The sequence below is a fragment of the Phaseolus vulgaris genome, chromosome 3, assembly GCF_051622355.1.
Source record: "Phaseolus vulgaris cultivar YP4 chromosome 3, ASM5162235v1, whole genome shotgun sequence".
In the NCBI taxonomy this organism is placed as follows: domain Eukaryota; kingdom Viridiplantae; phylum Streptophyta; class Magnoliopsida; order Fabales; family Fabaceae; genus Phaseolus; species Phaseolus vulgaris.
The window spans coordinates 33,575,503-33,589,859 of record NC_143500.1 but is presented as its reverse complement, the minus strand read 5'-3'; the positions used below and the strand labels follow the sequence as shown (position 1 = coordinate 33,589,859).

At 33.0% G+C, this 14,357-nt stretch overlaps 1 protein-coding gene across 3 annotated transcripts; it reads right to left on the bottom strand.

The window, feature by feature from the left end:
* Positions 1 to 189: 189 nt before the first annotated feature.
* On the bottom strand, positions 190 to 12,615 carry LOC137807130 (sec34-like family protein). Of its 3 annotated transcripts, none has more exons than XM_068607593.2 (25): positions 12,364 to 12,615; positions 12,034 to 12,117; positions 11,855 to 11,962; positions 11,716 to 11,760; positions 11,553 to 11,627; positions 11,355 to 11,450; positions 10,884 to 10,961; positions 10,030 to 10,115; positions 9,808 to 9,874; positions 9,584 to 9,646; positions 9,368 to 9,469; positions 9,131 to 9,235; positions 8,936 to 9,028; positions 6,978 to 7,066; positions 6,157 to 6,376; positions 5,552 to 5,638; positions 4,829 to 4,945; positions 4,687 to 4,719; positions 3,515 to 3,601; positions 3,376 to 3,438; positions 2,451 to 2,567; positions 1,905 to 1,997; positions 1,511 to 1,636; positions 1,017 to 1,117; positions 190 to 690 (listed from the first exon to the last, which is right to left on the bottom strand). In XM_068607593.2, exons 1-25 carry the CDS (start codon positions 12,445 to 12,447, stop codon positions 561 to 563), a joined length of 2,349 nt encoding a protein of 782 aa, XP_068463694.2. In that variant the 5' UTR covers positions 12,448 to 12,615; the 3' UTR covers positions 190 to 560. The 3 variants fall into 3 exon arrangements, with proteins under 3 accessions (XP_068463694.2, XP_090156812.1, XP_090156813.1); XM_090300686.1 differs by having other exon boundaries at positions 10,879 to 10,961; positions 12,364 to 12,593; XM_090300687.1 differs by having other exon boundaries at positions 9,566 to 9,646; positions 12,364 to 12,529.
* Between the last annotated feature and the right edge of the window lie 1,742 nt (positions 12,616 to 14,357).

The following is a 14,357-nucleotide window of genomic DNA, read 5'->3' as shown; positions in this document are numbered from 1 at the left end:
TTAACTATCCACTAAAAACTAACATTTAGGGAAAAATTAAGAATGGACTTATGTAGTACACGACTTATTTTTACTTGTTGCTAAAGGGAAATATTTTCCAAAATAATCTGTAACTGGCATTACTTCAAATACTAAATGATGGAGTAGGATCCGTGATAACTGAAAAGACCAGAAGCGAAAACATGAAAATAAAATAAAAAATATAATTTTATCCTTTAAGGGTTGTTCCCAGTTCATTACATACAAAACGAAAGTTGGATCGTATGGCAGTATAAAAGAGCTCTTTCTTTACCATTCTATAGTCATTGCATGAAAGAGCAATATGCAAGGGCTAGTAATTAAATCCGTATGTTGCTCACTAGTGAAAAAATGTACATCAATAAACATCCATTGTTGAAAAAATGAAGATAAATTGTCCGCAGCAAAACCACAAACTCTGCCATCTCTCGCTAATAATTCTACAAAACTATCTAGAATATGTATGTAACCAAGTCTTTGTTCAAGGTCCTCCAGTGGGGAAAAAATGGACATGGAATTATTGAATGGCCCTTACATACAAATTAGAGAAGATTATCAAGCTCATCTTGCAGATCCTGTACGGATTTCAGATTAATAGTCTGGATCTCGTCACTCGAGTATTCTGATTGTAGCAGGGATTGAAATTGGATATGGGCTTCCACAATATTTGTCCTGCATGAACACGAGGAGAAACAGCATTTTTAGATCGGTACAATTCCGCATACACAAGTGTACCAAATTCTGACCAACATTCACCAAGTTTCTGCCCAAAAAAGCACCAATTCACAACAGATCATCTAATTAACAGGCAATTCTATCGAGAAAAGATCTTCAAGTGAAACTACCACACTATAGATTTTAGACATTTGACAGTGAAAAAACACAAGTTTTTTCCCATCAAATCAAACACTAGGAAATGATAATCAAGAGGCACTTGTCACAGTACAGGTATGCAGAAATGTTCACACCGTAATTCTATACTGTACATATAAACTTACTTTATTGGTTTGAAAAGTATAGTTCTTGTTGATGAATTCTGTAAATAAAGCTTCATTTTTGCTATCACCACCGGCAGTTGCTCCAAAATAGCAGCCCTGACCTATTTAGACCACAGAACATCAATTTAGATCAATAAACGATAGTTTTTCCAATCAACAACATAACGAGACGAATATTATTTTCTATTTTAACTTCACTTCACTAAGATTTAAGATGTAGATGAGTTTCTAGCTCTCTGCAAGACCGCATGTTCTATAAAAAGGACAATTCGTAGGCTAGTGATAATTAATGAACTATATATAATACCTGGAAAAATAATTCAGCACTTCTGCTTTATCTAAAGCTCTACTTATTTTAAACACGGGATTAGAGGCGTTAATTCTTTATTTTTTTTATCATCACCCAATTGTAGGAGTTCCTCGCAGAGAATCCTTTCACAAAAACTGTTCTGTAGTTCAATGAATAAATAATGTAAATAATTATAATGACATACCTTCTGAACAAGTTCAGCCACCTTATCCGAAGTAGCGAAGGCTTGATCCTTCAGAGGTTTGGCCATACCTGACTCTAGCTTTTGATTCTGACCACCTGAAGATAATGCAACTTTGACTGCCGTGACCTACAAAAGGAAAAATGAAAGCTCTAGTAAGTACATTTTCCTTTTACAAAGACAATAAAAAATAAGTTAAATCTTCCAGTTACAGTTGTCAAAAAATAAAAAAATATTCAAGTGTATGTTTATGACACAAGATTTGCAGCAGGCAAATAACAAACAATTTGTAATAAAAACCAATTATATATTTACAGGTGCCTTTGCTTTAAAGCCGCAGGTCTATTTTGGTTCATCAGCTGGCAAAACATCAAATAGTTTGGTTACAGACACAGACCTTTGTAACGAATGAAAGCAAAGGGTCCACTACAAGCTTAGTAACGGACATGATGAACTCCTCACATGTGGCTTTGAGGCTCTTTTCCAGCTCCTGAAAGAAATCATACGTCAAAGGCACAAGAAAATGGCAAGAATTTGGTTTATGCAACATACAAAATAAAATTATTAAAGAACTGCTGAAAAGAAAATGCTGACAAAGATATGGACACTAAGGGGTGTAAAAAGTGGCCAAGGTGTGATCTTTACCCAGGTGGTCAATATTTTCCTTTACCTCATCATTGCTGAGAAATCAATCTTAATATTTTCCAATCAATTAATTCTGGTGTAGAGACATGACAGTGTCAGCAGTATAAAGGGTTGCAATTATAACTACACATTTAGGGGTTAAATTATTAGAGTTAACTAGGAAAGAAATAAAGCAGGTAACCATTGCTAGGAAAATTTTGACTGCTATTGGGTTTGACTACTAAACATGCATGTCGCAATGAAATTAACTTTAAATTTAAAACTCTTGAAGGACCCTAAATACCAAAAAGTCACAAACCTTCTTGGTGTCAATTTGATTTTCCAAAATTCTTGGGGACAATGTCCTTGCCAATGAAGTTGATCTTGACCAATCAAATAGTGAGGCTTGACCTCTTAGAAGTCTTCGTAGATGCTCCTGATCCATATTCAATATTCATAGAGACATAACATATTAGTGATACTAAAGCAAAATCAGAAAAATAAAAATTAAATCCTAATTATGACATGGTGACAATATTAGTAGGCAAAGTCCATGATAAAAAAAAACTCTTCAGCATCCACATACTCATTGAGACCTTTAACATAGTAGATCTAAGGATGTGCAAATAAAATAGATTAAGAACAAGAAGTTCTTGTAGTTTATTGGATCATTGGTAGTTTTACTTCCTGAATCTCCTATCTGTTTTATGATATCTATCTATTGGGTGAACAGTGACACATTTTTCTTATAGAGAAAAAAACATGCATCTTTACTTAAATCTCTTCACTAAAATTTGTTTCGGGATAGGGTCAACCAATTTGCAAAGTAATTGGGATGCCCTCCTTGTTCTTTGTTCTATTGTTTAATTTTTTTTCCAGCCATTGAGGACATAGTATGCTAACCCTGGTATACTTATTATCTTCTATTTCTCTTAATACTTTTCTACTAGAAAAATAACTTCCTCTAAGTAATTAGTACATTTAGTCAATGGCTCCAGGCACAGGTAAAATTGCATTAGTACTCATAGGCCTCATTTGATAAGAATCGTGACCATAAAAGAAGCATTATCATCTCTGACCCCTAAACATAATAGTAGACAGAATTGCCACAAGTCCAGACACTTTTCAATGTAATAAAGTTGAATTATGAGAAATGAGTACAAATTTGACAAGTATTTGAAGTCAGAATGACAGTGTCTTGATCTCAGATAACAAAATATAGCATTGGGCTATGAAACACTAACCAGCAAATGAGAGAAATCAAGCTCCTTTTGTGTGACTGAAAATTCAATATTGAAGGGTGCAATCTGGAAGACCAAAAAAAAAATTACTCAAACTATAAAATCTACTAAATAGTTACACAAGAAAGTCTGACAGGATTACCTGCTCTCTTAAAATTAAAAGATGTTTTATAAGGAAGAGCTGTCCATCCATTTGTGATGATCTTTTTGCAATTAATTTGCTTGCTTTCTGTGGCAGACAAGAAGCAGAAAACACAAACAAGCCAGTCACAACAAAATATCAAGCACGTTGTCAAATTTAAATAACCAAGAATGGATAACATGCTCCACAAAAGTTCAGACCTCTGGCTGCTTTGTCTCCTAAGTAACCTAGGGTTCAACCATTTTTGCAGTTCTTCAGCAAATTTTCTTTAGAATTACATTTTTAGGATATTCTGTGACAGTGCTGTCTTTGCAATTCTCAGCCATGTTTGGCTGGTAATGAATTCTAGAATTTTCAAGGTAATTTCTTCATCTACAGACAACAATTGGGACAGAATTATTTTTCTAGCTTGTACATGGTGTTCTGCTCATTGACTTTACAGAGATGTTCTGTTAGACATACAGAAATAATGGCATTCCATGTTACTGACCAAATCTCCTAGTTCCTAGGTGTTGTTTTCCTTTTGTTTTTTTTTTTGTATGAGGAAGTCTCTTATCCACCAGCTTTGTTCTATTGCTTTCTTCCTCAATGAAAATTCTTTTTTTTATATTAAAAAGAAAATGATAACATGCCCTGATTTGGAATCCAAAGCTCCTTCTAATGACTTGTTGCAAGCATGGCCCCATAAATTTATCTATCCTAAAGTGTGCTGTGTGCAGCTGAGTCAGGGAGTTTGCCTTGTTCTTCCTCCATTTTCAGTTATGAGAGGTGAGATATTGGGTCCTAGTTTGTTTAATCAGTTTCCCCATGTTCACATTCAAGGGTTTGGTAATAAGAAGGAAAACAAAATCTTGTGGCAGTGTGTGAATTATTGGATGTTGTGGTTGGAAAGGAATACGTGTATGTTCAAGAGTGTATTTCCATTATTGATCTGCTTTTGGAATAGGGTTTGAATATGACACTTGGTGATTGGTGCATGTATTTCATCAGATTAGCATGTAAAACATGCAAAAAGATTGAACAGCTTCTACACTAATTAAACTATAGGAAATTTTATTGTCAGATCTATGTTTTGCTTTTCTTTATCTGGTTTAAGGTTTCTGTATCATCCATCCTTTTGTACTGTTTTCTCTCTTTCCAGTTTCATATACACTTCTTCAATTGAGGGATACCTGAATCGATGTTGAGCAAACTTCCACTGCTTCCTGATTGAAATAACAAAAGCAGATCATTAATAAATTATTCAAAGGAAAAGGAATTTAGGGGCCCTGGGGGAGGGGAGATTAAAAATAGTTGAAGTGAAATCTTTAATACCTGTGCTAAACCTGTGAAAACTTCAGACTCTAAACAACGATACAACTTTGAAAGACATGACAGAGTTTTCTCCAGCGGTGGATACCATGTTTTCGATACATCTGGGTTGTCATCAGCCTGCAAATTGCAAATTACAAAAGATGAAAGACAAACGATTTAAATCTACCTATTTACATAAAGAAAATTGTCAAACAAGTGACAACAGAAAATATTCAGCAATAACCACAAAACAAATACAAGTCTGGTTGGGGTCTCCAGCATGTAAAAAAACAGGAACAATCACAATGCCATGCATGCATGTATGTGTGCAACAAGCACAAGAAATATTCACTAATTTATTTAAAAAAGTTCTCTCTTGGTGAAATTGGGGGCAAAATCAAGATGGGATTGGGAAAAATAATTGATTCATAAGATGGTATCATCAATACCTCAATTATCAGATTTCAACATCCTGTAAGCCATATCAGTTTCCAGTTCAGAAAAGGTAATGTTTAGAAGGGGACAATAACAAAGAAAAATCACCTGTAGTTGTCACCACATTCACATTACTGAACCGGAATCTAATGAAGCAGGCAGACAACCAGAACTCAAAATACTAAATATATCTAATAAGCATTACCATACGAAAATCAGCATATAGTAGTCATCATTCATGAGAAACAATCATGGCTGAATATGTATATTCAAGCAAAAACCAAGAAATTGCAAGGAAAGACACTTTACAGGATTGATCTCAGAAGTACTTTCTACAGATATCTTCAGCTTTTCAGGGTAGTCCAAGTCTTCATTAGTTGGGATGTAATTCGCTATCTGTAAAAATACAAGGAAATAATGTTTTCAAAAACTGAAATATTAGAAAAAAAAATCACCTCAAGATATTAAATATGGTAAACCAAAAAATTGTTAACCACCAATCAAATAGTAAAAGTACATATAACCTAACAATGTGTGTTTGATTCACAGTAAAGGGCAACACAAGAAGCATGGTAGCATAGGTAAGTGATGGCACAAACTTTTGTTTAGCCTTCTATTTGTGGTGGTTGAAGCAAATCAAGTCTTGAGTTAAAGAAAGAGGGTTGAGAGTTGAGAGGGAGAATGGGAGTCTTGGGGAGGAAGGTTACCAAGTAAAGGAAGAAAAAAATTGGTAAGCAAAATTGAGTACATGAACAAAATTGACACGGTTCCACAGATAATGGTATTTCCTTTCAGTATTGATTAGAACAACCAGAGGGGCAAAACCCAACAAAAAGAAATACCTTCAGCATTTAAAACAAAGATATGAAGATAAAACAACAAGTATAGTAATTAAAAAAAAACTAGTAACATACCTCATCCCTTATATGAGTCCGGGCACGGAATGTCAACCGCTCATGGACATCTGCTAAAATTCTCTCAAATGTAGGACGAAGACCAGCTAGTGATTCACTCCTCCTACTATGCTGTTCACCCAGGACTTCCATTTTAAGTATATCAACAAGTTCACAAAGAAAATCAATATTTGTTTCGTGAACAAGTTTAGGACGCAGTGTATCATACAAATAAGTTGACCTGCAAGCAAAATTGATAAAATCATGAGTTGAAGACACTATACGCATGAAAATTTGCTTTTAAGGAATAACATTCACAACAAACATATAATGAGAAAGATGGGGATATAAGCCGGGAAGTATCTAAAAATGAAGGAATGTGCCACATAGCAAGTTGAACTTGTATCACACAGTGATGATCCTTCACTTCCCTTGCCAAACACTCTGGAATCTGGATATGCTACATGCCCAGAATCTTACCTAAGCACACTCCCAAAGATTTCTTGTACTTGGGACATATATAATGACTATTATGGGAGAGCACCTTATGTCATTGGTTATGTTCTAAAGAACACAAGAAAAAAAAGAAGCTTTTTGTCCTTGATGTGAAAGCTCCTTTCTATTTCCACTTATCCATAACTATGAGAACAGTGAATTCTAACTTCCAAGGTATCAAGTGAATATGAAAGGAATAATAGGAATATTTGGATAAGACTTTGTTTATGTGCTAATGTTTTGTTCTTGCTCTCACGCTAAGAGGGTTTCTTTTCATTCTTCTAATGAATGTTTCTTCTGTTGAAAAAACAAACCAGGTATTCTTGTTAACAGGAATACAAACTTACAGAGGATCCATTAATGGAGCTAAACTTGAAATATCCTTTGAAGAAGCTGGAAAAAAATGATCAAAAAGTTGGTGTTCAAGTTGACAGACCTGCACAAATTACAATCAATAAGACTTCCTGTCATAAAGATATGAAGCAAGTGAGACCATTAAAAGTTTACAATCTAACACAACACAAATAGAATAATCACAAGAAGATTAGCGATTGTTCTTCTGTTGAAATCTGTATGATGTGCATAATATTGTATCTGTGAGGAAAATAAATTAATTAATCCCCCAGACCCCAAGCAGCCTTGGGCTTCAACCAACCAATAAACACCACAACTTTCAGTTTTGAAAAACTACAAAGGTAATCAATGAATCGGCTGCTTTCATGGTGATAAGAACCTTGAAAATTAGAAGGACTGAACCACAAAAGCTAGACATCATAGTTGGAGAGCCTAAGGCCTTGTAAACTTCACACTAGAATATCATACTTCCAATATAGGAAACAATCCCACACCTTGCAATTGGATTCTAGTACCATGCTATGCAGTCTTGCCCGCACTAGTCCCAGGCCAAACAATGGAATGTTGACATCACCACTCAAGTCACTCAGTTGCAGTTGAAAGACATGATGAAAAGCTCTACTACCAATTAATAAGATCTATGGGAGAACCAAAACACAAAAGCTAATCGCTGTAGCTAGAGAACCTAAAGTCTTATAAACATACTTACAATGTTCTCAAACCTTGCAATCCTGACACATGGAACCGAAAACAAAGAAAAACTAACAAAAACAATTCAGAACATTAACAGATGGAATTACAAGGCAATATTGGTACCAAAGTTGAGAAAGATTATATGTTTATTTTTTATTTACTAAACAAAATGATAACCAACTGAATGATTAGAAGATTTAAAATTATTTTGTACAACTCAACTTTTTTAAAAACAACAGGAACTAACACACATATTAAGTATGATATGAAACAATAAGCACTGCAAAATATTTAAGCTAAAACTGAAACATGATTATACTCTTAAGAAACTATCCTTCCCAAAAAAACAAAAAGACAAACTTTAAAAGAAATACCAATAAAAAGGCGATCAAAATGCAAACAGTAATGGAAGATCTAAGAAACCATAGGAGAAAGAATTAAAAAATACTTTTAAGATTGGTATACACAATCGCCTTAATTATCCATATTATTGGTTGCACACAAATGATATATAAGGCCTGGTTGTTGTTATCATTGTGACATCTTTAGAAAAAACTTCCTTAGAATATGAAATATTATTGAATTTTAATAACACAATAATTCTTGGAAAACTAGATTTAGAACAATTTATAGTAAGAAATAACAACATATTTAATGTCAAGGAACTATAATATACTAGATCTCAAGGACCAAATATGTAATGTTGTGTATAAAACTGAAAAGAATTTAAATATGTTAAAAAGGACAGCTAAGACTAAAGCACAAAACCAAAACGAAAGCCTTGAACCAGCCTAAAATAACATAGAGAATCTTAGTAGTGCACGTTCAGAGCACATCAGACAATTTGCAACTCAAAGCACAATGATCAATTTCTGTATTTAAATTTGATATTTATTAACATTTTATAAAAAATAAATATTTATTGATAGTAAAATGAACATTTCCATCCTTCTTTTTCCCAAAACTGCCAACAATCTCTTTGCCCAACTCAAAATCAAAAGTTAACGGAAGTTGACGTCACTTTTCTAAATAACCAGAGCCACAATGCATCTCTCCATCTTTTTTTTCCACAATTATACCCAGTTTCTGCATTTCATTACTACTCTGAGTGTTGACACTTTTAGCACAGTCTAAATTCTAAAGCCAATATGGACACATGAATATCATAGTGATGCCATTGTATATTTAAAAAAGACACCAGTGACCAATATCAATAAAAAGGCGTCATGATATTAAATTGATAAAAAAAATACAGCACCTGTATGAGATAAGCACATCCGGATCTAGTCAACGATGGCAAGGACTCCTTCTTGGCAAACTCAGATATTCGCCGCTGAACTATACCTCTTATCTACATGAAATAAAATAAAGAATTTTGTAATCATTTGACTTAATAATACTGAAAAACATATTACAGACAACATACAATGACCAAGCAAGTAAATTTTCTCACCAAAGAGAGGCGTTGCTCACAGTATAGTCTGTGACATTCAGCAAGGATTTGACCATACTCTTTCCTTGAAGACCTGCTTTCAATCTCTTCAAGTAGTGGCTTAAGCTGCAAAAGTTGCAATTCTTAATCAGCTGCACAAAGAAGACTAGATATACTGGAGAAAGCTTATTCATTAAAGCTGACCACCTTCTGTATAAACCTTCAAGTTCAAAGATTTAATCAAATGGAAAAGCATACCTCACTTGCTGCTGCCTTGAACCGAACATATATAACAGATGCCTCTACTCCCTCAGAGATAGATGTTTTGCCATCCCCACTTCCACGGATTGCTTCCTGGACCTGATGTTGACGTATGTGCCAAAATACATTATCATAGGATTCTAAATGCTCGTATCCTTGTAGAATACATATATGCACATATATTATCCACTCAACCTGTTAAACTAACTTCACCTGAGAAGAGGCACCTTTGAGAACAGCAAGTACATGAGAACGCATCATGCCCAGTGCTCGAGACTACAAAAATGACAACATTTCCAAATTACTAAAGTTTAAATATCTATCAAACATGACTTTATCATAGGACAGATTTCTAACTAATATAGACTGAAGATCAAACGTAGAACAAACAATTTCATAATGTTAATTAATAATTCCTATCAGTAAAATTTATATACCTGGAGTAGCCGAAATTTAAGCAAGTAAACACTAGATTCTGCATACTGTGGATTGCTTTCAACATACCTTAATTAAAAAATAAAAATGTCAATGATCACATTTGTTGTTCAAATACAGAAGCGGATGAAGCTTAAGTTAAATCACTTAATGACATTCTATACACTTGAGCATGCCAATGCCAAATGTACAAATCAAACGAATGAAATTGGATTTTTACTCACGATATGCATTCATCAAGTCGTTTGAGGAGTGGGAGAAAGTTTTCACTTCCAACGTTCATGTTTGGAGAATAAAAATTGGTAGCAGCCTGTACGAAACAAATTAAGCAAACCATATAAATAACTTAAAATAATAACTACTTGTAGTTTTGTGCAGCTTCTAAACAGACCTCCAAACCTTCTGTATAAAGAATATATACACACACACACACAATTTCAATTTAAGTTAAAAAAATACTAACATAGCAGACATATCAGCAAGCATGCTGAATAAGTATAGCTCGTAGATTTTGAAAATTAAAGCAGCCGCATTAACAGATACCTTTTTTTTCCAACACTAACGCTGAAGAAATGGTAATTATATCAATTAAGTGATTGTAGAATATAACGTGTTCACACCAAAAATATTATTCACAGGCAACAAAATACAAATGTAAATTGTGTATGATAGATTTCAAAAGTAAAAGAGAAAAACATATCTCCAGCATAAAATCTCTCTGAAATTCACACTAAAAAGCATATCCCAAAACCTAATTTATTATAAAAGTATTAAAAAATCATTAATTTGATGCATGTACAAGTTTTTCAGTTTCACAATGTCAGAAAATATATGAAAATGCTTCCTCTTTTATTACATGCTCCACAGGAAACAATTAGTCATAGCACTCATTGTTGCACCATCCTAATGTCCACCAAATGCCACCTTTCACTGGCAGATATATAAATTTTGTATGTCCTATTAGTATGCTCAAATTCTTCAACACTCAACATGCTACTAGATAATTAAACCAAAAAAAAGGTAATGATGGAAAATTAAATCAAGAAAAGATCCAGTCGAGCCAGCAGTCAAACCTTACATTCTCCAGTTCATCAAAGTAATTGAGTTTACTACGAAGTGCATCTGCAAAATCAATTAGTCTTTGCTTCTCTTGTAGCTGTAATAGGAAAAAAAATATGAGCAAATTAGTCATTTCAGTCAACGAGGAAATCTAGGGTAGCTAAGTAAAAATCAGAAAAAGATCATAGACTTCAAAAGGCCAAACAGGAATAACAGATCCAACAAAATGTTTGGTGTGTAACTCATTTATACGGCTAAACTTTTTTACTATCATGCACGAAGGAAAAGAAGCCAAAGAACCTAAAATCCCCCGTTCCATTAACTGGTTTTCCTGATTTATCAGTTTAACATTTACATAAACCTATGTGGTCTATTATTAAAGGAATAAGAGAACAGATCACTGGCAGCCATTACCTACGATGTGAATTTTGCAATCATTCAATTAAACACTAATGAATAAGATTTGAGGTGATAGATAACAAAACCATACCAGTCTGTCGCATGCATCATGAAGCGTTTTAGTCTTTGTAGCTACAGCTTGATGATGCAACTGTAGCTCGTTGAATAAGTCCAGGGTGTCGTCAACCTGCATGAGGTCAAATCGTCCAAACAGAAAACTAAATGAGAAAATAATAGTAACCAAATTAGATAGCCACAACTAACCCACTAGAAGAAGATAGAAAATAACCTGTTGGAGAATTTCATCACATGTATGTATGCGGTCTGTCAGAGTGTTCACGTAATGCTGATATTTCTCTTCTGTCTAAAATTGGAAACTAAGTTGAGAGTCCGCAATCAAAATAAACAGAATATAAAACAGTGGCGGCATAACAAGTCTAGTAACTAGTAACCTCTGATTTCATCGCCGATTCAAGATCCGCAAACCATTTGTAGAACTGCATCAAATTCAAAGACAACAAATATCAACCGTGTCATTTTAACTCATGTCAAGCATTCAAAGCCAGAAACCAGATTGCGCGGACAACTTGCCTGATTGGTATTGACCATAACAGTCTCAATAGCACCCGAGTCATCGAAGGAACTATCCTTCGTTTTAACGGACAACGCATTGTGTTGCACTGACGCATTCTCTTGAGCCTATAAATGCGAGAATTATATTGTAATTGTTTCAAGATAATATCAATTACACGTAAATGGCAAAAGCTTACCAACTTGAGAGGCAACGGACGCTCAGAAACCGCGTGAGAGAGAGACACAATCGCGGTTTGCTGTTGCTCTGTCAAAGGAGCATTCTGCAAAAACACAATTCACTTCAAAAATCAAATAACTGCAAATAAAATCACAGATCTGATCCGTGACGGAGTGAGATTCATTTGTAAGCAAAATATATTAATTAAGATTATGTGATAACAATTGAATGAAAAATGCAGATGCAAAATACAAGATCTGCGAAATCGAGGTAACTAGGGCGAGGAAAGAGCGAAAGCACAGAAATGGAAGCGTGATTTGGATACGAGAGGGAAAATGTCGAAGGATACCTGTTCCCAAGTGGAAGCGAAGTTGTAACCCTTGGAAATGGCAGCGGAATTCGGAAGTGATTGAGGTGGACCTCTGCTTCCCATTTTCCTCTGTCACCGCTTTGCTCTGCTTCTGCTCCTTTCTTCTTTCCTTGTCCCTGCTTCCTTTCATACGTTAACAGCTCCCAGTTTGAGTCTTCCGCACCAAACGCTGCGTTTTGTTTCTCAGTTTATCGTGACTTGTGTGCATTGCAAGCTTTGTTATCTTATTACAATTTTAATTTAATTACTTATGTTTATATTTGCAAACCAAATAATTTTTAAATAATGTATCAATGTTCCTCAGATTAAATTATTTAACTGAGACCTCAATAAAACACATAAGTCAAGTTTAGATAAATTAAAATATTTACTATTCTTATTTTAAGTTGAAAATTGCAGAATTTACATATATTTATATTTATATATAAGTAATATTTTTACAGTAATGATAATACAAGAAAATGCACTTATCTCGTTTATCCTTAAAGACATTTACATTCTCTCTAGATTTAAACTATACACCTTTATTTCTTACCATTTGTTTGAATAATATTCACCAGAAAACTAAAATATACTAATTTGAATTTATTCATTTAAAAATGAATATTTTTAAAGTATTTTATTTTGATAAAATTAATTCATTTTTTTATTTTAATTTTCTTATTTGAATAAATTATTTTAAATACCACTGAATATAAACAATTATTTTAATACCACGTAATATTTAATTCATAAAAAATATTAGAGTATAGTGTTTTTTAATTGATGTTGATTGACTTTATTTTTCATTAAAGTTTTGTAAGGTTTTTTCAACTGAGGTTAATAGGATTTTTCTTGATTGATGTGGATTGAAATTACTACTTTCGACTTATTTATGCTACAATTATTTTAACCTACCTATATATAAGATTTATTTTATTTAAAAAATTGGTTGTTAGTTTTATTGCTCAATTTTCAATTTATGTTGATAAAAAATCTTTTAGTCTAAATTGGCTTCCTTTACTTGTTTAAAAATATTAACAATGTCAAACAAAAAAATCTATAAAAAAAAAAAACAAATCCCTTTTACTTTTGAAAAAGACATCCTCCTCCTCCTTACATTTATAATAGAAGGACATTTCATAACTTTTATATTTTTGATAAAATAATATTGATCTCATTTTGACTATTTTTTCTCTTTTATAACTATTTTCACTTTTATTTCTCCATTCAATATTTTTTTTTTCCATCCAACACTTTTTGTTTTTATTTTTCTACGTATTATCCTTTTATTCCATGATTTTATTTTGTATTTTTTTTAAAGAAAAACCCTCTTAGAATTTTGTTTATGGGAATGATGTTTTTAGAACATTTTATTTCTTTGTAGAGTGAATGTAAAAGAAAAAATAAATTTAAAATAGAATAAAATTAAATTAAATTTAAGAACCAATAAAATAAAATAAAATGTTTTTTAAAAACTATTTTAAGTAAAAAATGTTCTGAAAATTTTAATTAAAAATGGGAAAAATAAATTTTAAATATTTATAAAATTGTACTGAATCAACTAAATTAGGACTGGTCGAATTTTGTGCATGATTGATTTTTTGTGTTGTTTGAGTCTATTATAATAAAACTTAATCCCAATCAATTTGAAGGTCTCAATTTCTATATATTGTGTACATTTTGATGCAAATTTTCACTCCATATTTATTTTCAAAGTAAACAAATTAGTGTAAAAGTTGGGCTCATTCTCCACCCAACACAACATGCCTTATTGATTTAAATATTTAGAGTTCATTAAGGCATACTTCACTGAGTCATTCATTCCCCATACTTGAACACAGTAGTAACGACGGAGAGAAGGAGTTGTCGACGAAGAAGAAGTGTTGGTGGATTGTAATCATCAGAGAAGGTAGTGTTCATTGAAGAAGAATGTGAGTTTTTCATGAAACAAGTGACTTCCGGATATGTATATCTGGAAGTGTTTTTTTCAT

Excerpts from the sequence above, each read along its gene's own strand:
- LOC137807130 (XM_068607593.2), bottom strand. The coding sequence starts at position 12,447 with ATGGGAAGCAGAGGTCCACCTCAATCACTTCCGAATTCCGCTGCCATT. Across the intron at positions 3,602-4,686 it reads TTTGCTCAACATCGATTCAG|AAAGCAAGCAAATTAATTGC; the intron begins GTATCCCTCAAT and ends TGTCTGCCACAG. Across the intron at positions 2,568-3,375 it reads TTGATTTCTCTCATTTGCTG|GAGCATCTACGAAGACTTCT; the intron begins GTTAGTGTTTCA and ends AATATGGATCAG.